The sequence below is a fragment of the Abramis brama genome, assembly GCF_963993115.1.
Source record: "Abramis brama genome assembly, chromosome: 23".
Taxonomy (NCBI): domain Eukaryota; kingdom Metazoa; phylum Chordata; class Actinopteri; order Cypriniformes; family Leuciscidae; genus Abramis; species Abramis brama.
In genome coordinates this window covers 22,282,849-22,308,870 of record NC_139985.1, presented here as the reverse complement: position 1 = coordinate 22,308,870, position 26,022 = coordinate 22,282,849, and the positions used below count along the sequence as shown (strand labels likewise).

At 37.9% G+C, this 26,022-nt stretch overlaps 1 protein-coding gene across 2 annotated transcripts in view; it reads left to right on the top strand.

The window, feature by feature from the left end:
• Nucleotides 1-23,608, top strand: part of cdk5rap1 (CDK5 regulatory subunit associated protein 1) — a 74,953-nt gene extending 51,345 nt beyond the window's left edge. The window contains exons 9-13 of one of the 2 annotated variants that reach the window (XM_084100689.1): nucleotides 797-852; nucleotides 4,109-4,239; nucleotides 9,691-9,840; nucleotides 15,991-16,131; nucleotides 23,320-23,608. In XM_084100689.1, coding sequence (XP_083956815.1) covers nucleotides 797-852; nucleotides 4,109-4,239; nucleotides 9,691-9,840; nucleotides 15,991-16,131; nucleotides 23,320-23,436 — 595 coding nt within the window. In that variant the 3' untranslated portion in view covers nucleotides 23,437-23,608. The remainder of the gene's footprint in view (nucleotides 1-796; nucleotides 853-4,108; nucleotides 4,240-9,690; nucleotides 9,841-15,990; nucleotides 16,132-23,319) is intronic. The other variant, XM_084100690.1, reaches the window with a different exon arrangement.
• Nucleotides 23,609-26,022: the final 2,414 nt, after the last annotated feature.

Here is a 26,022-nt window from a genome sequence, read left to right as displayed (position 1 = left end):
TTTTATTTTACAGATATTATTTGTAATTTTACAGTGTTTTGAGTACAATTTAAAATTAAAGAAAATGATCGTCAAAAAATCACAGTTATTTTCTGTAAAATTAGGATTTTTTTTCACAGTGTAGTCTGACCTGTTAATATGGGCACTGAAAAAAATATGTACTGCATACATACAGCAAATGGATCCTAAAACGGACGCAAAAAACGAGGCGCTGCATGACTCTGGCAAACTACTTCATTTCTGCTGAGTTCCTTCTTTGAAATCTGAGGATTGATGGTGTGGGTGCACCCTGATGAGGCCAGTTAATTGCTGTGATTTCTTTTACTGGCTTCAGGCAATCGTAACACCTGGAGGATGTTTTCTTTTGCGTCAGCTACTGATGCAGCATCTCGTTCCTTACTCAGGAAACCAAAGTTACATACACAACTGAGGCGTTCAGCTCAAAATAGAAGCACCCTGAGAAACACCGGTCACAGATCATTTAAACAACCTGCTTTTTGATTATTGAACTATAGGACATATGTGAATGCAATAATACATGAAAAAAAATATATATTGATACAATAATCTAAAATATCAATATAAAAAAAATCACAATATATGATTGTACCGGCACAGCCCTATGCGGTTATGAACTGCCAATTAGAGGATATTTTGTTGCCACTGTATAAACGTGATCTTTTTAGAGAATATGTACTTAATTTAGCTTTAGTAAATTTGTATTGAAATCCAAGACTTTGTGGATGTGCTTTATAATTTCATTTCCTTCAACCTGGACATTTGTTTTCTTTCTCAGTTACACCCGAGAGGCATATCTTGAGCTTGTGGAGAACATTCGTAAAATAATACCAGGTAACTTGTCACTATGAAATATACCAATTGAATATACCAACTGATTCTTGAGTAGTGGGACAAAACTGCCTATAGAACTGATCAAATAGTTGTGTATGTACTAAGGAATTATTTTGTATTAATCTGTCAAACATGTACAGATGTATATCAATTCACATTTTAATTCAATTTACATTTATTTGTATAACGCTTTTCACAATACATATTGTTTCAAAGCAGCTTTACAGAAAATATCTACATTACAATTTAAAGGTCCCATTGCATGAAAATTTCACTTTATGAGGTTTTTTATCCTTAATATGAGTTTCCCTAGCCTGCCTATGGTCCACCAGTGGCTAGACATTTTGATGGGTGTAAACCAAGCCCTGGGTATTTTTGAGAAAATTAAAGCTCAGACGGGCGAATCTAAAAATCTTCCCCTTATGTCGTCATAAGGGGAAAGGTCACCTCCCCTTTCTTTTCTTTGCCCGCAAATAGAATTTGGCCCGCCCATGAGAAAATGAGCTGCGCAAGCTCGATATTGTTTTTTCCTCAAGAGACATAATGTCTTGCAAACGAGCGAAGCATGGCAGTTGCTCAGTGTTTGGATGTACAAATGAACACAAAAGTATTTTTTTAGTTCCTTCATCCGAGCCTCTGAAGAACCAGTGGGTTATGTGAATTTCTGATGTGTAATTGTTCAAGTTCAGACAGATAATCTTTCTCTCAAAGTCGTTCAATACTGTTTATGCATCAGTAAATCAAGCCAGTGACTAAACGATCAACTTCATGTCGTTTCTCTTAGTAGGATGAAAATAATCTTACTTAAACTGTGATTAATATATACAGAAAGCGATCAAAGAACAATCCCCTTCCAATCGCCCAAGCTGTCAATCACACAGCGCAAGTTTATCTGGACACTTGCCAAAACTCGTTATGAAATCAATGACGCTGTTACGCTGCACAATGAAGCTCTTACTGTACTTACCTCATGTTTGCATTGGTGAAATCATTAGTGAGAGTGCAGAAACTGCGTTGCAATGATAAGATCTTCATTCACGCGATCAACAGGCTGTCATCTGCTCAATGCTCATCACTGCACTGCAACCTTTTATGTGATGGGAATAGATCTAAAAACTTCTCACGATTCGTTAATCCCGATAGCTGTAATAGTAAAAACGTATAATAGCTGTAATAGTAAAGGTTTTCGAGAGAGTTCCACATGTAATGCTAGATATTTCATATGCAAGCATGTCAGCCAATCACAGCAGTGGGCGTTTACACTGAAGTCTCACAGCAGACACGCCCCTTCAAACAGAGCGTTCAAATCAGAGGCTAAAATCTATCTTGGAAATATGCCTTTTATTTCTAAATTATAACAACTTTTGATCTAAAAAACATATTAACATTATAAGGGCACCCCAGGAAACATTCTAAAATAATAAAATAACCCATGCAATGGGACCTTTAAGTGATCTGTTATCAGAGGTGACTGTGTCCAAGTTATGTATTTCAGAAATGTACGTACATGTAAAAATCACACAGTTAGCTAACAATGTATTAATTTAAGTCAGAAACAATGAGTAAAGTATACATGTTGTTAACATATGATATGGATATACTGTATAGAAAAAAATAGCATTGGTGCATGTTGATTCCGAGTCCTCGCAGGAGTTGCAGTCATCTGTTCAGAGGTGTTGGAGCATCTGAATATCATATCAGATCATTTGTCGAATAATTATAAATAATGACAAATCTATTTTCAAATCAACATTTGTATAAATTGACACTATAGGATTATTTCAAACAGACTTAATAATTTATATGAAGTCTTTTTGAAATAATCCTATAGTGTCAATTTATAAAAATGTTGATTTGAAAATAGATTTGTCATTATTAATAATTATTCGTAAGGTCACACAGGTATAGTTTATTTTGAGGTTAAAAAAACCCCCCACAAAATAAACTATACCTGTGTGACCTTTTTGAACTCATGGCATGTGAAATGTTAAAAGATGACCTTCAGGGTAATGCTGATTATAAAGCTGACGTTTCTGTTAAGTGTGAAGCCTAATAAAAGAGGTAGACCCACTTTATATTAGGTGTTTTGGTAACACTTTATAATAAGTATGTTGTAATAAAGTACTTACAAATCATTTGCAAACTATTAGTTAATTCATGGTTAATATGTTGTAGTCTCTACATTGTTAATATATTAATAGGCTATAAACAAATAGTGAGTTCTTCATTCACTGTCAGTGTAATTAACCAAATTATTATTGTTTAATTAGCTCATATGTAAAGAGTTAGATAATGTTTGTTATGCTTTGTTAACAACTTATTAACTGTAAAATTAACTGTTCTCTTTAGATTAGGTCATGGATATGCTTTAAACCAACCTTTATTAGACATTAATTGCATTAGTATTAAGTGTTCCTTTAAAGAATATATAAATAACAGTAGTCAACATTTGAAGTGGATCAAAAAAGTAAATCAAAGTTCCTAAGACAAGAACGTGTATTGTTCAAAATTCATGTATAACTTTGATGAAAGGTTTTTATCCACTTCAAATGTTGAACCAATGTGTTACATGTGAGCACTTTCACTCTCGAAACAAAATAGTAATTGTAGTTTTAAATTGTTTTTAAATTAATTTTTTTTTCAAATGTAGCAGTAAGAATTCTCTTAATTTGTTGGATTACATTTTTTGTGGTATACTGCTATTGTTAGTTGTAGTTACACTGTTGTTACATTTAAAGTAACCACTGTTGACTGTTGCATCTAACCTTAAACTTAGACATAATGTCTATTGTCTACACCTACCTCTAATCATACATGTATCCTAAACTCAATAACAGCAAATAGTTTTGCAGAACTGCATGTATGTACACAATAAACTACATTATCAAATGCTTAATTTTTATAATGTAAGTGCATAGTATTTTAAGACACCTAATATAAAGTGGGACCAAAGAGGTATATTTTAAAATGAACCATCAGGGCGTAATAGTAAATGCTATTTATAAATGCTATTTAGGATACATGTATATACTTTTTTTCTTTAGTTTAACTTCTATTAATCTATATAAAATATTGAGTTATGTTTGAGCAGGTGACAGGTGAGAAATAGTGTCATAATTTTGATAAAAATACTAAAATACATGTCAAAGAATGATTTCAAATGTTTTGCCCATGTATTGTCAAGTTATGATGTGATGTAAATGGAAGTGCTGTGGTTTATGATGTTCCTCTCTGTCCCTGATAAATGCTGTTTCAGGAGTCAGTCTAAGCAGTGATTTCATCACAGGCTTCTGTGGAGAGACTGAAGACGACCATCAGCAGACCCTATCTCTCCTCAGGGAGGTGGGCTATAACATGGGCTTTCTCTTCACCTACAGCATGAGGAAGGTCTGATCTACCTTTTGCTCTTCATATCAGATACCTGCCAGATTCATGTATCTCTTGTATCCCTGTTCATAATAATATGGCAGTCATTATACTTCAAAAAGTAAGCTAACCTGTTCGTTATAGTCAATTTGACTATCTAGAGAGAATAATGATCAAAACAGCATGCCTCTTTATAAAAAATTACGTTTTCAATTGTAACTTAAAGGGATGGTTCAGAGTAATTTCAACCTAGGGTCCTCTGCACCATGACCTCGAGCCAAACACCCCCCCAGAAGCTTTTTTCCCCTTGGTCGAACATTATTAAAGTTAGAGCTTATTTAGAGATATCAGCCGAATGGCTTAGTGCAGGCGCTAATGGATCCTATGATGTATCTCGTAAATTACCCCACTAATAATGCCCGGAATGGTACCAAACTTTTACAGTAGTACAAATAGGTTCTGTACTCATAATACGAGGCATTGGAAAGTTTGTAAGTACATCAGGAGTTTATTTAAATAACACTTGCCTGAAGGCTTATGCTACCGCTACTGCAAACTTTCCAATGCCTCGTTTTACACATCTTTTACACATCACAAGTACTACACATCTTTTTCCAGCACTTTAAAACTATAATATCATATTTATAATATCATATTTTAATTGTTTAATTGTTAGTGTTGTTTAATGTGATGACCAAAACATGTTTTGTTCATCCTTCAAAGATGGTCCCCATTTATAAAACTACCGCTTATTTAAAAATAAAAAAAAAGATTAAATTACCATTGTAACCACCTACTGATCCTGCAGAGGACGCTTGTTAGCTATTTTCACTCCCTAATATCTATTTGTTCACTCATTTTGCTTTTGAATTAATATTAAGACATTATGAATGATAATAATTAAAGTTATTTTATCTACACCTCAACTTAAGCTCAGTGCTTTATTGTCAGCCCCACAGTGCTACTAAATACTTTCTGCAGAACTCAGTGGCTCCAGTGCTGCTGCCCTCAAATGTTAGTCTGAACTGGAGCCCTGTGAACTTAAAATAAAACTGCACATTGTAATTTCTGTACGTTAAGTCTATTTACCAAGGCATTTGTCAGTAATACAGTCAAAATGGGGGAACATGTGAATAATTGAGTTGCAGGTTGATTTAAGGTGTGCCCCTACATTTTCTGTCTGTGCTCCTAAATATTTTCAGTTTGGGGCTACAGTGCTCCTAGTAAAAACAGTTAGTCTGGAGCCCTGATAATATTGTTGAATATTAAGTGACTAAACAAAACAAAGGTGAATGAACAGTGTATGATTATGATTCAGGCAGCATTACAGATCAGAAATCAGATTGGATCGGAACATTCAGAATATTTATCCATCTGGTTGAAGAGTCATCACATTGGTATGAAGAAGGGTTTGTTAAGGATCAGTGCCCATTGGCTGTCGTGTTGATGAGGCCTTCACAGTGGAGAGTCTAGTTGACACAATCTCTGCTGACACTTTAGGGATGCTTTGTGGTCTTGTCTAAGATCCACCATCTGATCTGGATACGGCCCGGATCCGGCTGACTACATCATGCGTTGTGGTCGTGTCTAGGCACAGGCTGACTACAGTAAACCTTGGGATAAACAGAGAGACTAATATTAGCGTAGATGACAGAACCAGACTAATATGGTCATACTTCCTAATTCTAGTAAGAACTAGAAAAGAATAGCTGCTGCATTTTGGACCTACTGGAGTTTGTTTATTAAGTGTGCAGGGCAACACCCAGTAAAGCATTATAATAATCTAGCTTTGAGGTCACGAACGCATGAACTAACTGTTCCGCATTTGTCATTGAGAGCATATGTCGTAATTTAGATATATTTTTAAGATGGAAGAATGCGGTTTTACACATGCTAGAAACGTGGCTTTCAAATTAAAGATTGGTATCAAAGAGCACTCCCAGGTTCCTAACTGACGACGATGACATCAAGTGTTAGACAATATTCTAGGTTAGTACGTGCAGAGGTATTTGGCCCAATAATTAGTTTTTTTCTGAATTAAGTTGTAGGAAATTACTAGTCATCCAATTTTCTATATCAACTCTGCATTCCGTTAATTTTGCGAATTGGTAGGTTTCGTCGGGGCGCGAAGAAATATAGAGCTGAGTATCAGCAGCATAACAGTGAAAACTAATGCCATGTTGACAAAATGCCATAATGATATCTCCCAAGGGTAGTATGTACAGGATGAAAAGCAACAGTCCTAGTACTGAGCCTTGTGGTACTCCATACTGAACGTGATCGATATGATACCTCTTCATTTACTGCTAAAATCTGATAACGGTCAGATAAGTATGATTTAAACCATGCTAATGCAATTCCACTAATGCCAACCTAATTTTTGAGTCTATTCAAAAGAATGGTGTGGTCGATTGTATCAAATGCAGCACTAAGATCCAGTAACACTAATAGAGAGATACAACCATGATCGGATGATAAGAGGAAATCATTTGTAACTCTAATGAGAACAGTCTTAGTACTATGATAGGGTCTAAATCCTGACTGGAAATCCTTGCAAATACAAATATTGCAAATATAATGAATTAATGATTTTAAGAAGAGGATCTATGACCTCTGGAAGCATCTCTTTCAGTAGCTTAGTCGTATAGGGTCTAAAATGCATGTTGTTGATTTAGATGATTTAATGAATTTAGATATTTTTTTCTCTCCTATAGCAACAAATGAATGGAATTTTTCCTCAGGGAGGAAATCTTTAAGCACAAAGGAGTGTGATGGATTTTTTAATTAATCATAACTAACAATTTGCAGGAACAACATTCATATGCTTTTGAATCTTAAATGTTTCCAAACCTTTTGGTCTAAAACTTGTGACTTTGAGTGTGTGAGTGTATAAATAACAAATAGGGGAAATGAAACTAGACAGATGTCTAGGTTTGAAAACTTGTGATTAACAATGAAGTAATCAAGAAAACAGAGTTTGCTTCTACCTAGTAACAGAAGGGTTTGCCTATGAAGAACCAATCAAATTGTAGGGAAATTATGTAATGTATCATGTCATTTTTGCCATGCTCCTATTCTATAAAAACTGTTGTATTCCTTTTGCGGTTGGGATTCTCTCTGAAATTTGTCTGAGATCCTCCGGCCGTGATTAAAGCATATTCAAAGGCATTGTCTGGAGTCTGTCTAGTTAATGCTGCGCAGCAAGTTAGAGTTAGGAAACTCAGCCGACGTCGATGAGGAGACGCGCTAAAGTATGAAGTTAGGGAACTCAGTCGACGTCGATGAGGAGACGCGCTAGAGTATAGAGTTAGAGGACTCGGCCGACATCGATGAGGAGTATAGAGTATAAATATTATAGGAAACTAACGTCGACTGTAGACGAGACCCAGGTAGACTTAGGTCAGGTGCGAAATAAGAAAAAATCTACCACAGGAGCAACTGTGTCTAAAGAGTCAATAGTTTCTGTTGCAACATCTTCTAAGCTGTCTGGGATGCTGAGGAGATTAAACTGATCAGGAAGATTATTTATAATCTTTAGTGGTAGAAGTGATAGTTCTACCATATTTATAACAGGGAGTCGGCTTTGCAGCCTTGGCTAAATGAAGTATACACAAGACTAGATAATGATCTGAGATGTCATCACTCTTCTGCAGAAACCACGGCATCAACATTGATTCCATGTGACAATATTAGATCTAAAGTATGATAACGACAATGAGTGGGTCCTGACACATGTTGCCTAACTCCAATAGAGTATAGTCAAGTCAAGTCAAGTAACCTTCATTTATATAGCGCTTTTAACCATATGAATTGTTTCAAAGCAGCTTTACAGTGATAATAGGAAATTACAGTAACAAAGATTGTTTTGCCCATCCGCACAAAACAGTGCCTGACGGCTTGAGAACGCACTACCGGAAATAGGTTCCAAGGTGCAAACGATTATCAGTTATCTCGGCGCAAACCCACGCAACCTTTGTGCAAACCTCTGCGCAAACACAGACATGTGCATCACGTATTCAGTCCATAGGTATGCGCGTTTGAATTTATATGTGCGCTGGCGTGTAGTCTTAATTTTATAATGCAGAATTATTTATCGTGTCCACGTAGCCACGTGGTGACTCTGTACAGATAAAACGACAACTTTTTATCTGTACAGAGGTAAAGGGAAGGGAGGGAGGCCTTTACAGGGGAGAGCTTAAATTAGAATTCAGAATGTTTAGAATGTCTCTAAATTCCAATCCCAATGTGTCTTTTTCATTATCTACATGGATATTAAAATCACCAACAATTATGGACTTTATCTGCAGCCAGTACTAACTCTGATAAAAAAATCTGCAAATTCTTTGATAAAGTCTGTATGGTGCCCTGGTGGCATGTATACAGTAGCCAGCACAAATGTCAAACAGGATTTATCGTTTACATTAGATAGTTTTACATTAAGCACCAAGACTTCAAAAGAATTATATTTCTTCTAGACTTCTCAGTGATACTGAAGATATTACTATAAATCACAGCAACACCTCCCCCTTTGCCTTTCAGACGAGGCTCATGATTATAACAATAATCTTGTGTTGTGGACTAATTTAAGTAATATGATCGTCTGGTTTTAGCCAGGTTTCTGTCAAACACAGCACATCTAGGTTATGATCTGTAATCATATTATTAACAATAAGTGCTTTTTAAGAAGGGGATTGAATATTTAGCAAACCAAGTTTTATCAGTTGTTCATCTGTATTATATCTGTTTTTTATTTGTTGAACATCAATTAAATTTTTACCCTTAAATGAGTTTGGTCGTTTTTTTGTATTTACTAATTCGGGGAACAGACACAGTCTCTATGTGATGATATCTAGGTGAAAGAGTCTCTATGTGTTGGGATTTCTTACTTCTGTGACGCGAGACAGCTAGCAGACGGTCGGTTTAGCCAGTCTGTCTAGCCAGTCTGTCTGCTTCCTGACCTGGGCCCCAGTTAGGTCAGGTCAAGGTCAACTCCAAGACTATGTGCCATATTACTATAGAGAAGGGCGGCACCATCCCAGGAGGGATGAATACCACAACTCTTTTTAACAGGTCAGGTCTGCCCCAAAAACTTTTCCAATTGTCTATGAACCCTATATTATTCTGCTGACACCACTGTGGAAAAAAGTGAAAATGGGCCATCCCCATCATAGTGCTTTAATGGCAAATATGTCACTCTTTCCAATGACTGAAAACAATTTAAATCTGTTTATGATGTTTTGTCAATGTTTCAGCATGATAACATCAGTCTGTTTACTGATGGTCATATTAGATACATTTATTTACTAATAATTATAACCTGCAATTAAATCCATTAGTTCAAAAAATTGGTACCAAACATAAAGTTTAAGAATAATTGATTAAAAACGGGGATAGAAAAAAGTATTTTAATATTGAAAAAAATAAAACAACATTTATTAAATTGACAATGGCTTTTTTCTTGCTTATTTTTAGAAAACCCATGCGTATCATCGGCTGCAAGATGATGTTCCTGTGCCAGTGAAACAGCGTCGTCTGGAGGAACTCATCTCTGTTTTTAGAGAAGAGGCAACTAAAGTCAACATGGCTTTTATTGGCAGTGCACAGCTGGTGTTGGTAGAGGGAGTGAGTATAACATCATACTTCATGATGTTTTGCCTCATTTTCTCCACCTCGTGTAGGGTTGCTTGAGGATTGTTTCAGTGACTTTCAGTGTATGGACAAAAACATTTAAAATGCTTTTAACAAATATAATCTTGTGGAAAGTCATACAGGTTTGGAACAACATGAGTATGAGAAATTATGAAAGTATGCACTGGTATGTCATCGGAGTATTCCATGCATACTGAATATTTGCACAGTTTGCATACAGCTCTGGAAAAAAATTAGACCACTACAAAATTATAATTTTTTTCAGAATTTGCTATTCACAGGAATGTTTTTCCAATATTTATCATGTTCTATTGTATTAAATGTGGTACATTTAACAAACTTGTTATAGAAATTATAATAGATTATATGTTAAGGCAGTGGTTCTCAGCCTTTTTTGGGCCAGCTATCCATTGGCTATCCATTATCCAGGTCCCTTATCATTTTAAAATGGACAAATGAGTGCAATTCTTGTTTTATGTTAAATGTTTGATTATTCGTGTTAAATGTAAAAATGTTTAATAAAATAGAACAATAAATTAATAAATAGTTGGCCTATATTAAAAATAAATAGACATATGAGACTGTTCATTCACGTTTAAAACATAGTTTAATAAAGCCAACATTTAAAAACATTTTGGCAGGTTTTTTTTTTTCTTTATCCATTTGAAAATGTTGTTAAAATATGCTTTTATAAACTCATAGGGGCAACAAATGAACTTCCAACTCTCTCCCATGCCACTCAAAATAGATATAAGATGGGCTGTCATTGGACAGTAAAAACGACTGTATATGGTCATTAAAGCAGTAATGTTTGCACTTAGGTTTTATTACGCATTTAGGAGAGCATTGCAAGAAGCTGCTTACATTAACCTTACTTTCAAAAAAAAAAAGAAAAAAATACAATCATGATTTTTCATGAAAACTAACGTTAGAATTGTAGGCCTAAAATACCTTGGTGTATCAGCTTGTTTTCATCAATGGTATAATTAATACAATTACAATTAATTTGGTTTGTCATTATTAATTTGTGTTCATAATCAGTTAAAAAAAAAAATCTTCTAACAAGAATAAACACATACGAACAATTAAATTCTTATTGTATTAATTATTTTTAACGATCTTGAAACTACCCAAGCAGCGTTTCGCGCTCAGATGTGACAGCGGAATTAATACATTACCAAAATGTGATTACAGAATATATTTAAATTATCCATCAAATTGTAATTTTCTCCTTACAGTCTTGCGAGTTAACAATAATGCCTGACCAGTAAATTACTTGGTGAACAAAGAAAACATTTTGGCATTAGGCATTGGCATTAGTTAATGACTAAAAATATAAAAGTTTTACCTTATAGATAGAATTTGGCTTAATTAATTTAAAAATTCGTCGCCGGAGTGAATGGGAACATGATTTATTGAAAATATTTGAAAATATATAAGTGGTTCTTAAGTCAATCCTTTTTTAATGGCTTGTCAACTTTCCATTCCTCCGCTGCGTGATTCTAGTCAGCACTGGATTCTAGCCACCACCAGATTGTTGTCAGCGTGAAACACATTTTTGAGCACGTGAATGCTGATTCGTGTCAGTGCTGGATTCTAGTCAGTGCTTGAGCGCTGGTCTATGACTGGAAAAATAATAGAGTTGTTGCAAAGAAACGATACATAGTTACATGTCGCATTAAACTGTAAAGTCAAGTCAAGTCATCTTCATTTATATAGCGCTTTTAACAATGTAGATTTTTTCAAAGCAGCTTTACAGAGATAAGCGTATAATTTAAGGTAACAGAGATTGTTTTGGCTTTATAGCGTTTTTTTAATAAAGTTATTTTCCAGCTAAAGTTAGTTTTGATTGATTTGCTTCCGTCGCAACGATCATTTGTTATTAAATTAGGGGCCGCTAAGATGACACCATTCTCTCTACACAGACTTTAAACGCGAACCTGTGAGAAACGCTGATGGCGTTCACATGCGCATTTAGAATTGGTTCTATAGTTATGTGCGTTTGAATATATCTACGCAGGTTTGGAATTCCCTACAAGCCAAGCCTAAACAAAGTACTTGTCTTTCCTTATAAATTTTGATAAAGAATTGTATTTTATTTTGTCACTTCGGGGTAGGAACGCGAAACGAATTTTCCCGACAACGCTTTATCTGTGGTAAAGGGATCCTCCATAGGGAGAGACTAGTTGGCACTTCAGCACTGCGTTGTCATCGGGTACAGGCGAAGGTCCTTCGTCAGATCTGGATACGGCCTGGATCCGGCAGGCTGCGGGAAAACCTCGGGATAAACACAGACACTAAAATTAGCATAGATGCCATTCTTCTCATGATGTAACGAGTACATCAGGATTTATGGGAAGTGTTCCCGGTTCCGGCTGACCTAATCTATGCAGCCTAACATTGAATTATAGAAGTCTAAATTGTATTATGTGAATGCTAGGTCAAAGAGATGTGTCTTTAATCTGGCTTTGAACTGACAGAGTGTGTCTGCTTCCCGGACAATGTTAGGAAGACTGTTCCAAAGTTTTGGTGCTAAATAGGAGAAGGATCTACCGCCAGCAGTCGATTTTGATATTCTAGGTATTATTAACTGGCCGGAATTTTGAGATCGTAATAGACGTGAAGGACTATAATGCGTTAAGATCTCGTTCAAGTACTGCGGAGCTAAACCATTTAGTGCTTTGTAAGTAATCAGCAATATTTTAAAATGTATGCGATGTTTAATAGGCAACCAATGCAGTGTTGACAGAACCGGGCTAATATGGTCATACTTCCTGGTTCTGGTAAGAACTCGAGCTGCTGCGTTTTGGACCAGCTGTAGTTTGTTTATTAAGCGTGCAGGGCAACCACCCAGTAGAGCATTACAATAATCTAGCCTTGAGGTCATGAACGCATGAACTAATTGTTCCGCATTTGTCAATGAGAGCATATGGCGTAATTTAGATATATTTTTTAGATGGAAAAATGCGGTTTTACAGAAACTAGACACGTCACGTGACTTTCAAATGAAAGATTGGTATCAAAGAGCACACCCAGGTTCCTAACCGACGACGAAGACTTAACAGAGCAGCCATCAAGTGTTAGACAGTATTCTAGGTTATTACGCGAGGAAGTTTTTTGTCCAATAATTAGAATCTCTGTTTTTTCAGAATTTAGAAGTAGGAAATTACGAGTCATCCATTTTTTTATATCAGCTATGCATTCCGTTAATTTTGTGAATTGATAAGTTTCGTTAGGTTTTGAAGAAATATACAGCTGAGTATCGTCAGCATAACAGTGGAAGCTAATTCCATGTTTCCTAATGATATCTCCTAATGGTAGCATGTACAGAGTGAACAGCAGCAGTCCTAGTACTGAGCCTTGTGGTACGCCATACTGAAATTGTGATCGATAAGACATCTCTTCATTTACTGCTACAAACTGATAACGGTCAGATAAGTATGATTTAAACCATGCTAGTGCAATTCCACTAATGCCAACATAATGTTCGAGTCTATTTAAAAGAACGTTGTGGTCAATGGTATCAAATGCCATTAGATCGAGTAACACTAATAGAGAGATACAACCACGATCGGATGATTAGAGCAAATCATTTGTGACTCTAACGAGAGCAGTCTTGGTTGTATGGTACGGTCTAAATCCGGACTGGAAATCCTCGCAGATATCATTTCTTTCAAGAAAGGAACACAGTTGTGAGGATACTGCCTTTTCTAATATCTTTGACAGAAAAGGTAGATTCGAGATCGCCTGTAATTGACTAATTCTGTAGGATCAAGTTGCGTTTTTTTAACAAGCGGTTTAATCATAGCCAGCTTAAAGTTTTTTGGTACGTATCCTAGAGACAAAGACGAATTAATGATATTAAGAAGAGGATCTATGACCTCTGGAAGCATCTCTTTCAGTAGCTTAGTCGGTATAGGGTCTAACATACATGTTGTCGATTTAGATGATTTAATGAGTTTAGTCAATTCTTCCTCTCCTATAGCAACGAATGAATCAAATTTTTCCTCCGGGAGACTACAATGCACTCCCTGATGCGATACTGTAGTAGACGGTTGCATAGTTATAATTTTGTCCCTGATATTATCAGTCTTATAAGTGAAGAAGTTCATAAAATCATTACTGCTGTGTTGCTTGGAAACTTCGGTGCTTGAAGCTTTATTTTTCGTTAGTTTAGCCACCGTTTCAAATAAATACCTAGGATTATGTTTATTTTCTTCTAATAGGGTTGAAAAATAAGCAGATCTAGCAGCTTTTAAAGCCTCTCTGTAAGTAATCGAGCTCTCCTTCCATGAAATGCGAAATACCTCTAGTTTTGTTTTCTTACAGTTGCGCTCCATTTTTCTGGCTGCTCTCTTAAGGGCCCGAGTGTGCTCGATGTACCACGGGGTTGGACTATTTTCTTTAATCTTCTTTAAGCGCAACGGAGCAACTGTGTCTAAAGTGCTGGAAAAGAGAGAATGGTGGTCGTTTCGCACCCCCCTGGTGCCCGTGAGCGGAAAATACGCACTTGCAACTTTGAGCCGGCGGGACGCCACGTCAGGAAGTCTCGCGTGATATCAGGTCTCGTGATGTAAACAATTGCTTTATGGCCAAAAGAAATCTGCTAAAATGCTGTCATTATTGCGCTCCCTCACGCTGTCCGAACCCGAATGAAGAAGACGTTTTAAAGAATGTCCCATCTGCTTTGATGTCGTTGATCTACTAGCCTCTGGTGTCTGAGAATCGCCAACGAGTTTTTACAACAGTGTTGTCAAATATCTATTCCGAAGCTGTAGGGGGAGCTCTAGAGAGAAACCTGCGAGCAAAAAGCGAGAATACAGCGAAGAAGTCCCGAAGCTACTGAGTGCTGCTTTAATATTTAAATTTCAAGTAATTGCGACCTCAGGATGTTTGCTATTGTCTGTAAAGGTTTTTATTATGATCGCTGTCTGTTACGGGCTTACTAGTACGCTAGATACTATAACTTTGATGTTAGCATTGTCATTAGCAAACACGTTTGATTTCTGTAGTTGTTTGGCCGTTCCTCTGTCGGTTTTATTTGTGTAACTTACACTTTTATTTTATGTCACTAAGTCAACGCGTCTGATAATAGGCAATAAACATGTTGCACATATCATGATCGAGCTAGAAAAAACGTTCTGATGTTTTCTTAGACAAGCAAAGGTAAACCGTCATTCTACCAGATTAATTTATAGACCTTACTAATATAACTTTAGACAAATATTAGCCTCCGATATATATATATATATATATATATATATATATATATATATATATATATATATATTTATATTTATGCTCATGCCCATTCTCCCAAAAACAAACAAACACCAAAGCAGTAGTTCGCCTCGTTCATATCGTTCGTTCCCGGTAAAAATAATAGTATGCATGACAACACAATACTTTTTTTTTTTTTAAATCGCCATCAGTTGGAAAGAAAATATTGCTTTACTTGCCTCGGTAGACATAACTGGTTTTGAAATAGCCGGTTCCTCTGCTCAGCTGGGTTGACAGCTGATCAGCTGGGTTGCTCGTGGCGAGGGGGGGAGGGACAACAGTTCGTTTTTACAACAGAGTGTTTGAAAGCATTTACTACCAGACACTAGGGGGAGCTACGTAGAGAAAAAACACTCAGACTTGCCTGGTGTCCCTTTAAATATGATTTAGTTCAGGTGATCACCTAATTGTTAGCTCATTAAGTAGGATGAGCGTGCTTTTTTTGGAATTCAGTAGACACTGGAGAGGAATGGCTGCCGTACATGAAGAAATGCTGATTAATGTCTCTTTTTTTTTCCCAGAGCTGTATACTTAATCAGTAGCCAGGTAGTATGTTATTCCAAATATAGCCTTATGGAACATTGAAACATTTCACCAAATATACTTATTTATTTATTTTCTTTTAAATTGCTTCTGATATCAATTTTATTTTATCAGTTTCATCTGATTACAGATTGCCTTTAGTGGGAAGGGGAAATTGTTGTAGATTTACTCTTAGATACTTTTGTAATACTCTTAGATGCTCTAGCGATGTTTTGAATGCCTAAAAGACTCACACCCCTAAGCATTATGCATGATTAGCTTTTACAGAATTTTGTTTTTTTCTTTCTTGATATTTTACAGGAGAGTAAAAGAACCTCTGAGGAACTTTGTGGTCGAAATGATGGAAATGTGAAAGTAATTTTTCCTAAAACAGATTTGTGTGTTCAACCGGAGAAACTTCAGATGGTCCCTATTAAACCTGGAGATTATGTGTTAGTCAAGGTATGCTGCTAATTGTTCTTTCTCTAATATTGGAGTAATCAATTTATTGTTAATGACAAGTAAATTATATTAATTTACTCTTTTTACATTACACATTGTTTCAAAGCAGCTTTGAAAAAGTTTATAGCTGTAATGTTTTTAATACCTTAAACCTTAATGCCTAATTATCCACATTGAGCAGTTTAGAGCATGCCGGTAGAATAATTAACATATGGCAACAATATGAACAATTTGCTATATGGTATGGGTTTATATGCAGTGCCGTCCTTAGGGTGGTCAACTGCACCAGGCCCCGCGGTGAATGGAAATGGGAAACTGCTCAATGTGAGGACTAAACTTGAACATGGCTTGGCAATAAACAAACATGAACTTGAACAAGACTAAGACTCACCAAACAGCAGTTACACAAACAAGTAACAAAGCAAACATGAGGGCTTAAATACACAAAGACTAATGACTTAACAAGGAACACCTGTGACAATCAAACAATGAACCAATGAGAAAACAGTACACTACACCAACCAATGAGAACATAACACATGAAACAAGGAGGCACATGACAGGATCACATGAGGGCAACGGAATCACATGACAATGGGAAATGTTCAAAATAAAGGACATGTAACATGAACATAAAACAAAACTCAAAACTAGGTGCGACAGATCCCCCCACTCTGTGGGCAGCCCTCAACGTCCAACATAAAACCAAAACAAGACTAACAGAAAGTACAGGAGGGTGGTGGAGCGGAGGAGGTCTTTGGGGAGGGCCAGGCCTGTGCAGGGGGACAAGACTTGAACCATGGCATGCTAGGACCTCCAGGGAGACACCAGCAGTGCAGGGAGCCAGGGAGGTGCAGGTAGTTCAGGGAGCCAAGGAGGTGTAGGCAGATCAGGGAGGCAGGAGGGATCACCTCCGTGGCCTTAGCAAGGTACCTATAGCTTGGTAGGAGCTATGGGGTTGTGAACTGAAGCAGGCTCACGGGCTGGAGTGGTCACTGGATGCTCAAAACACAACTCAAAACTAGACATGACAATTGTAGAGTCCCCATGCGCAGAATTCACTCTAAATGGATCCGCACAAGCTTTATACTTTTGCAAAACCTCTCATTATAACCAACAAAGTCTAGACACGATGTAAATAAGAGATTCACTGTGCAGCTTCATTGTTTATGAGTTTTAATGAGAGTGCAGAACGCAGTAAGTGACTGCTTAAAGAGAGTGCTATTGACAGTTTGAATAGTAGTTTTATTTTTCATGCTGTTTTGAGGACCAGTGATCACGTTCACACTGCAAAGTTTCTGAAAATCATCCTGCCTAATCATTCAGATAAAACAATACATTGATTTAAATTTTATAGGACACTTTTTGTTTGGAAAGACAATATGCGTGGGAGCGTTAATGATCATGAATAATGATGTGGTTCACACCTGAGAAGACAATGACCCGCATAATGAGCTGCATAATATATATATATATTTATGTATATATTAATATATATATTGTCCTTGCAGTCTTTCTTGTGGCTCGGTGACACACCTGAATGAATCATTATGCAGCTCATTATGCGGGTCATTGTCTTCTCAGGTGTGAACCACATCATTATTCATGATCATTCACGCCCCCACACATATTGTCTTTCCAAACAAAAAGTGTCCTATAAAATTTAAATCAATGTATAATATCCAAGGTAAACATTTCTAGTAATTGTGCAGTTAATTCTCATACTGTTTTTTCAGAAAGTTTTGGAATATGTATGCTCTCCCCAAATTTGTCACTAATAAAACACAATAAAAAATATATATATAAATAAATATAGCTGCGAGCAGCGGTTGCGGGCCCAAGCCGGTGGCACCGCCACCCTGGTGCCTTTAGTTACACTAAAGCCACCGGGGTGGCGGTGTCACCGGCTTGGGCCCTCCATCGCTGCTCGCAGCTATATTTATATATATATATATATATATATATATATATATATATATATATATATGTATATATATGTATATGTATATATATATGGTATGCGTCCATGGCGAGGAACGGGCAGAGAAGAGCGAACGTTTTTTAGTTCATTCCTACTTCCATAGGAATTCATTGAAAACGCTCGCTCTGCACCATTATCCATGTCAGTGCGGTCAAAAGCAGTTTGAAAGTGACACACTTCCTGCTGCCAGTTGGTGGCGCTATAACTTTGACTCACAATAGTTACATCCATCTGATCGGCCTGCTGAAGCACGAACACACTGCTGAAGTTTCATCAAGATCAGTTAACGTATGCAGAAGTTATATTACTTTATGTTTCTCTTTTCTCGCCATTGTTTCCTCGCCACGGCCAAACCGTTCGAGATATCAAAAATCCGTCCGGAATTTATCATCCTCAATGTCTTGACTTCATGCTGACCGAGTTTGGAGGCGATTGGATGAATTCTCTAGGATGAGTACATCAAATTCCACAGCATGCGTTTTTCAAACAACCCATAATAGCCGACTTCCTGTTGGGCGGAGCTAATAACTTAGAGTGCGGAAGTTGTTCGGCCCGATGAGATCTATATGTGTACCGAGTTTCATATTAATTCATGCAAGCGTGTTTGATATATGGACCAAGTTTTCAGACCGTGTCCAAGGGGGCGCTGTTGAGCCCCCCTGCCACGCCCGGGTACCAGCTTCAGCCCGGCTCTGATGACCGTGGGTTCTGACCCGTGTGGAAAGTTTCAAGAGTTTTTGAGCACGTTAAGGGCCCCAAAAGCCCCTGAAACCTTGAAAAACAAAGATTAAATGGAATAGACAAATCCCCCCCCCCACACACACACAGAGAGAGAAAATTCTCTAGAAAATCCACATTCAAACCAAAATATCTGACTTCCTGTGGGTCTGAGGTAATGACTGTAAATTAGAAAGTTGTCCTGCTTGATGAGAACAATACACCTACCAAGTTTTGTGATTCTAGGAAAAACTAAGCCCCCATTTTTGACTAAAGGTGGCGCTACTGAGCCATTCCACCACGCCCGTTTCTGAAACTTTGCACATTTCTACTGGATAATAAATGTGATGTGTCTGTCGAGTTTCATGCATTTTCAAGCATGTGAAGAGTCTCAAAAGCATCCGAAAAGAATATTAAAGTTTGATGCGTTGCCACGGCAACAGTATCTAAGATATCAATAATCCTTTCACAGGTCTACATCTGCCGTGTGTCTACATTATACACATAAAGTTTTAAGCAAATCGGGTAAAAATAAGAGAGTGATTTCAAAGCATTTTGAAAGTGACACACTTCCTGTTGCCAGTTGGTGGCGCTATAACTTTGACTCACAAAGGTCACATCCATGTGATCGGCCTTTTTAAATGAACACACTGCTGAAGTTTCATCAAGATCAGTTAATGTATGCAGAAGTTATAACACACTTCCTGTTTCTCTTTTCTCGCCATAAATTCATTTCCCCGCCACGGCCAAACCGTTCATTTCCCCGCCACGGCCAAACCGTTCAAGATATCAAAAATCCGCTGGCAATTTAGAATCCTCAATGTCTTAACTTCATCCTGACCAAGTTTGGTGGTGATCGGATGAATTCTGTAGGAGAAGTGTTTCAAATTCCAGAGCGTACATTTTTCAAACAACCCATAATAGCCGACTTCCTGTTGGGCTGGCGTAAAATTTAGAGCACGAAAGTTGTTCGGCCCGATGAGATCTATATGTGTACCGAGTTTCATATTATTACATGCAAGCGTGTTTGATTTATGAACCAAGTTTTCGGAACCCTTTCAAGGGGGCGCTGTTGAGCCCCCCTGCCACGCCCGGGTACCAGCTTCAGCCCGGCCCTGATGGCCGCGGGTTCTGACCTGTGTGCAAAGTTTCAAGAGTTTTTGAGCATGTAAAGGGCCCCAAAAGTGGCAAAAAGGCAAAAAAAAATATATATATATATAGCTGCGAGCAGCGATTACGGGCCCAAGCCGGTGGCACCGCAACCCCAGTGCCTTTAGTTACTTAAAGGCACCGGGGTGGCGGTGCCGCCGGCTTTGGCCCTTCATCGCTGCTCGCAGCTATATTTATATATTTATATATAAAAGACAGAAAATATTACTTGACTTACCTTATTCTGATTTTATGATACACTCAAAATATTCCACAACAAATCCTTTAAATTTAATGTAAAAATAAAAACGAAGGTCAGCAGTGTTGGGCTCATGTAATCCTCTCATTAGAATCAAAATGTTTCAACATTTGCGATGTATTTGGATGCTAAACTATTCTTTATTATAGGATTTGTACTTTACTCGTGTTCCTTAGGAGGAGTAGGTAAAAACTCAGAGTCTGAAATATCCAAAAAATCCACATTCAGACCTAAATATCTGACTTCCTGTTGGTCGGAGCTAATGACTGTAAATTAGAAAGTTGTCCGGCTTGATGAGAACAATATAGGTACTGATTTTTGTAACTGTGGGTAAAAGTAACCCCCCCACTTTTGTCAAAAACATTTTGAAAGTGACACACTTCCTGCTGCCAGTTGGTGGCGCTATAACTTTGACTCACAATAGTTACATCCATCTGATCAGCCTCTTACCACGAACACACTGCTGAAGTTTCATCAAGATCAGTTAATGTGTGCAGAAGTTATACCACTTCGTGTTTCTCTTTTCTCGCCATAAATTCGTGTCCTCGCCACGGCCAAACCGTTCGAGATATCAAAAATCCGTCCGCAATTCAGCATCCTCAATGTCTTGACTTCATGCTGACCGAGTTTGGAGGCGATTGGATGAATTCTCTAGGATGAGTACATCAAATTCCACAGCATGCGTTTTTCAAACAACCCATAATAGCCGACTTCCTGTTGGGCGGAGCTAATAACTTAGAGTGCGGAAGTTGTTCGGCCCGATGAGATCTATATGTGTACCGAGTTTCATATTAATTCATGCAAGCGTGTTTGATATATGGACCAAGTTTTCAGACCGTGTCCAAGGGGGCGCTGTTGAGCCCCCCTGCCACGCCCGGGTACCAGCTTCAGCCTGGCTCTGATGACCGTGGGTTCTGACCTGTGTGGAAAGATTCAAGAGTTTTTGAGCACGTTAAGGGCCCCAAAAGCCCCTGAAACCTTGAAAAACAAAGATTAAATGGAATAGACAAATCCCCCCCCCCACACACACAGACACGCAGAGAGAGAGAGAAAATTCTACAGAAAATCCACATTCAAACCAAAATATCTGACTTCCTGTGGGTCTGAGGTTATGACTGTAAATTAAGAAAGGTGTCCTGCTTGATGAGAACAATACACCTACCAAGTTTTGTGATTCTAGGAAAAACTAAGCTCCCATTTTTGACTAAAGGTGGCGCTACTGAGCCATTCCACCACGCCCGTTTCTGAAACTTTGCACATGTCTACTGTATAATAAATGTGATGTGTCTGTCGAGTTTCATGCATTTTCAAGCATGTGAAGAGTCTCAAAAGCATCCGAAAAGAATATTAAAGTTTGATGCGTTGCCACGGCAACAGTATCTAAGATATCAATAATCCTTTCACAGGTCTACATCTGCCGTGTGTCTACATTATACACATAAAGTTTTAAGCAAATCGGGTAAAAATAAGAAAGTGATTTCAAAGCATTTTGAAAGTGACACACTTCCTGTTGCCAGTTGGTGGCGCTATAACTTTGATTCACAAAGGTCACATCCATGTGATCGGCCTCTTACAACGAATACACTGCTGAAGTTTCAGCAAGATCAGATAATGTATGCAGAAGTTATAACACACTTCCTGTGTCCCATTATTCGCCATAAATTAGTTTCCTCGCCACGGCCAAACCGTTCGAGATATCAAAAATCTGTTCGCAAGAATTCATCCTCAATGTCTTGACTTCATTCACACCGAGTTTGGCGGCGATCGGATGAATTCCCTAGGAGGAGTATTTCACATTCCATTGTATGCGTTTTCCAAACAACGTATAATAACCGACTTCCTGTTGGGCTTTTGTAAAACTTAGAGCACGAAAGTTGTGCGGCCCGATGAGATCTATATGTGTACTGAGTTTCATATTATTACATGCAAGCGTGTTTGATATATGGACCAAGATTTCGGACCCCATTCCAGGGGGCGCTGTCGAGCCCCCCTGCCACGCCCGGGCACCAGCTTAAGTCCGGCCCTGATGGCCGCAGGTTCTGACCTGTGTGCAAAGTTTCAAGAGTTTTTGAGCATGTTAAGGGCCCCAAAAGTGGCAAAAAGGCAACAAAAAAAAATAATGAAAAAAAAAAAATCCTTACGAAAACAATAGGGCCTTCGCCCTTTCAGGGCTTGGGCCTAATAATAATAAATAATCCTACCGAAAACAATAGGGCCTTCGCCCTTTCAGGGCTTGGGCCCTAATAATAATAATGAATTCTACCGAAAACAATAGGGCTCTGCGCCCTTTCAGGGCTTGGGCCCTAATAATCCTAACGAAAACAATAGGGCCTTCACCCTTTCAGGGCTTGGGCCCTAATAATCCTAACAAAAACAATAGGGCCTTCGCCCTTTCAGGGCTTGGGCCCTAATAATAATAAATAATCCTACCGAAAACAATAGGGCTCTTCGCCCTTTCAGGGCTTGGGCCCTAATAATCCTTACGAAAACAATAGGGCCTTCGCCCTTTCAGGGCTTGGGCCCTAATAATCCTTACGAAAACAATAGGGCCTTCGCCCTTTCAGGGCTTGGGCCCTAATAAAGAGCGCATGGATGGCACGCTAACAGGCTAGCGAATTACTAGTGTGTTGTGCTAGCAATAACGATTTAGATTGAAACAAGTGATGTCAGGTTAATGTGTGATGTTGAGTAAGCTATATTTTGCAGTATAAACAACAAGGAATGATCAACAACAAGGAATGATCGAGTGACCATAACATGATTGAATGACCGAGTTAAGGACTCGGACTTTAGTCCAACTCGGACCCCTTTGGACTTGATTGGTTAAGGACTTGGACTCGACTCAGACTTGACAAAGGTGGATCTATATATATATATATATATATATATATATATATATATATATATATATATATATACTTTCCATTTTCACACAGTAATTTTTCACCTACTAAGGCGAGTGAATTACTTGTACTGTAGGGAACTGAAACAAAGCAACAGAAAAATTATGTAACCACTTTTGCTCTGTTGTAATGAATGTTTTGTTTCACAGAATGTCACTGACTGTTAAATGTTCCAACAGATCACATCAGCTAACTCCCAGAGTCTGAGAGGGCATGCCTTTATCCACTCCTCCCTGAACGACAGAAATTCATGGTCATCTAAGCATCTTCTGAGTGAACAGATAATTTCATGCTGACCCTAAGATATCATGTTGCCTTTCTCAGTACACTATATGCATGCTGTAAATTAATAGTAAAGAAATATTGTCATTGTATTCAAGCAAAATGTCTATAAAATGCAGAGTAAATACAAAGAAATGCAAAAGATGTCATGTATTGTTTAGAAAAATAAAGTTTCTCTCAAACCAAGGTGCAGTATATATGAAGTATCATATTGCTATATAAGTGAGTTTACAATACTTTTAACCAGTAGTTGGGTGTTTACAAGCTGCAGGAAGATGTTAACCATGTTAACCAGCCAAGAGTGCAAGAGTTCATGACTCCATATTCCCATATTTGCATTTATCCAAAATGACTGTTATGCTGATGACACTCTTAAGGCAGTACTTACAAGGTATACTTTTTGCCAGCCCAGTTATGTTTGTCTAGAAAATCAAACCAAAGGCCATTGGAGTTGCAATGGAACTGGAATAAAATACCGTAAAACTTCAAATAATAGCCCGGGCTTTTATTTTCCCAAATCGCCGAACTGCACCGGCTTGTATTTGAGACAGGCGTCTATATGAGACAGGCCTTTAAAGGCACAATATGTATTTTTTTTGCTTTAAAAATATAAAAAATCACTATATCTATGTTATATATTTTTTAAAGTTGTGTATTTACATTATCCCGACAGTTCCAATTAACTTCTAAATCCAGAGAAATTAATATTTTAATTCGAAGACACGGACCGTGTCTTTATTTCCGTTATGTCGCAGTCAATGGCGTCATATCCGCGTTGTCCCTGGTTTCCGCCTATGGTTTCCGCTCGTACTGCCATGGTAACCAGAGCTATGAGCAGAGCCCTCTGATTAACCAAAGCGACAGACGCAGACAACTGGAGTTCGCAATGTCTATCTGCACGCTGTTGTTGTTTCGTTCAAACATTATGGACCATGGCAAGCAGACTTTGGATAAAAAAGGAGAACTAAAACGAGAATCAATATCAGCGCGGTGTTTTCGAGATGCCGAGAGCTCCCATAGACAGTATATAAACGAGAGCTCCACGTCCGAGACCTCGACCGCTTCTAACGTTACATGTACTTTATTAAACAGGTGAGCACATTTACATAAAACTAATCAATTTTATATAGTTCAACAATGATAAAATGTTAGAATATGATCTGTATGTTATTCTAATGTTGATCTAGCTTACTGCTAGTCTCATACAGACAAACTAACACATAACGTCGTTACATTTCAACACATTCAAATGCAGTTTAGTGTGCTAGTGTAATGTTAGACCAAGTGAAACAGCGCTGCGTTACCGCACAAGTTTAATTTGTCTAATAAACTGACCTGTGAGTTGTAATTCTGCGTGTAGTTCGGTAGAATGAAATGGCCATATTCCTTTTATATCCGCGGGACTCGCGTCGCTTGTATTGTGGAGCTGATAGCTGTCTCTTAGCAATCCCGAACTGCTTCATATGTCATTGTCAATGTCACATTTATTTATATAGCACATTTCCAAGGCCAAGGGCCTAGCTGCTACCAAAGTACTTCACAGTAAAAATACACAAAAATATTAGTCACACACTGATACAATAAAAAACAATGAAATAACAGAATACTAAGAATAAAGGTACACATATAATACAACATTCATCAAGGCGGCTCCCCTGTGCCAAAAGCTACTTCAAACAAATGAGTCTTCAGCAATGATTTAAAAGTGGACAGGCTACTAGCAGTCCGCACAGCTACAGGCAGTGAGTTCCAGAGAGTGGGAGCTGCCACTGAGAAGGCTCGATCACCACTGGATCTCAGTCTCGATCTAGGAACCTCCAGGACCATCAGACTGGCTGAACGGAGGTCTCTGGAGGGCCTATGCAACCTGACAAGGTCTGTAAGGTACTCTGGGGCTAGCCCATTGATACATTTAAAAACAAATAAAATAACCTTAAAATCAATCCGATACTTTACTGGAAGCCAGTGAAGCGATGAGAGCACTGGAGTAATGTGCTCCCGCTTCTTCCTGCCACTTAAAAGGCGAGCTGCTGCATTCTGTACAAGCTGCAGACGATAGAGCTCAGACTTCCCAATGCCTGTATACAAGGAGTTACAGTAATCCAGGTGAGAGGTAACAGTATTTCATATCACAGTCATGATAAAAACATCGATGTATTCAGTCATCCATAAACATTATTAGATCGGTCGGCTTGGCGTTGACGACAAGTTCCATAATTCTTAGCAAATGTTGCGTCATCAAACTACGCCTTTGTTATTGTAAATAGGTTAGCGACCCCTAGAGGAGAAAAAATCCCATATTGTGCCTTTAATTTAGTGTTGAGACTTCACCCTGTGCTGCAATATTCATTTAGTTTTACATTCATTTACAGAAATCAGCTGGTTGAATGAAAATTGCTTATGTTATCGGATTTTCAGATGATATTCTCAATTCATTCAGTTAACGGACGCTCTGAGGTAAAGTGAATTCAGACTGCAGACTAAGCAACGATTGTATTTAATTGTACAGTTCAATCATAACATAGTACAGGCATGATCTTAATTCCATAATGTCCTTAAACACAACAATATTGCTGGCCATTAACTGACAAGGTGCGCGT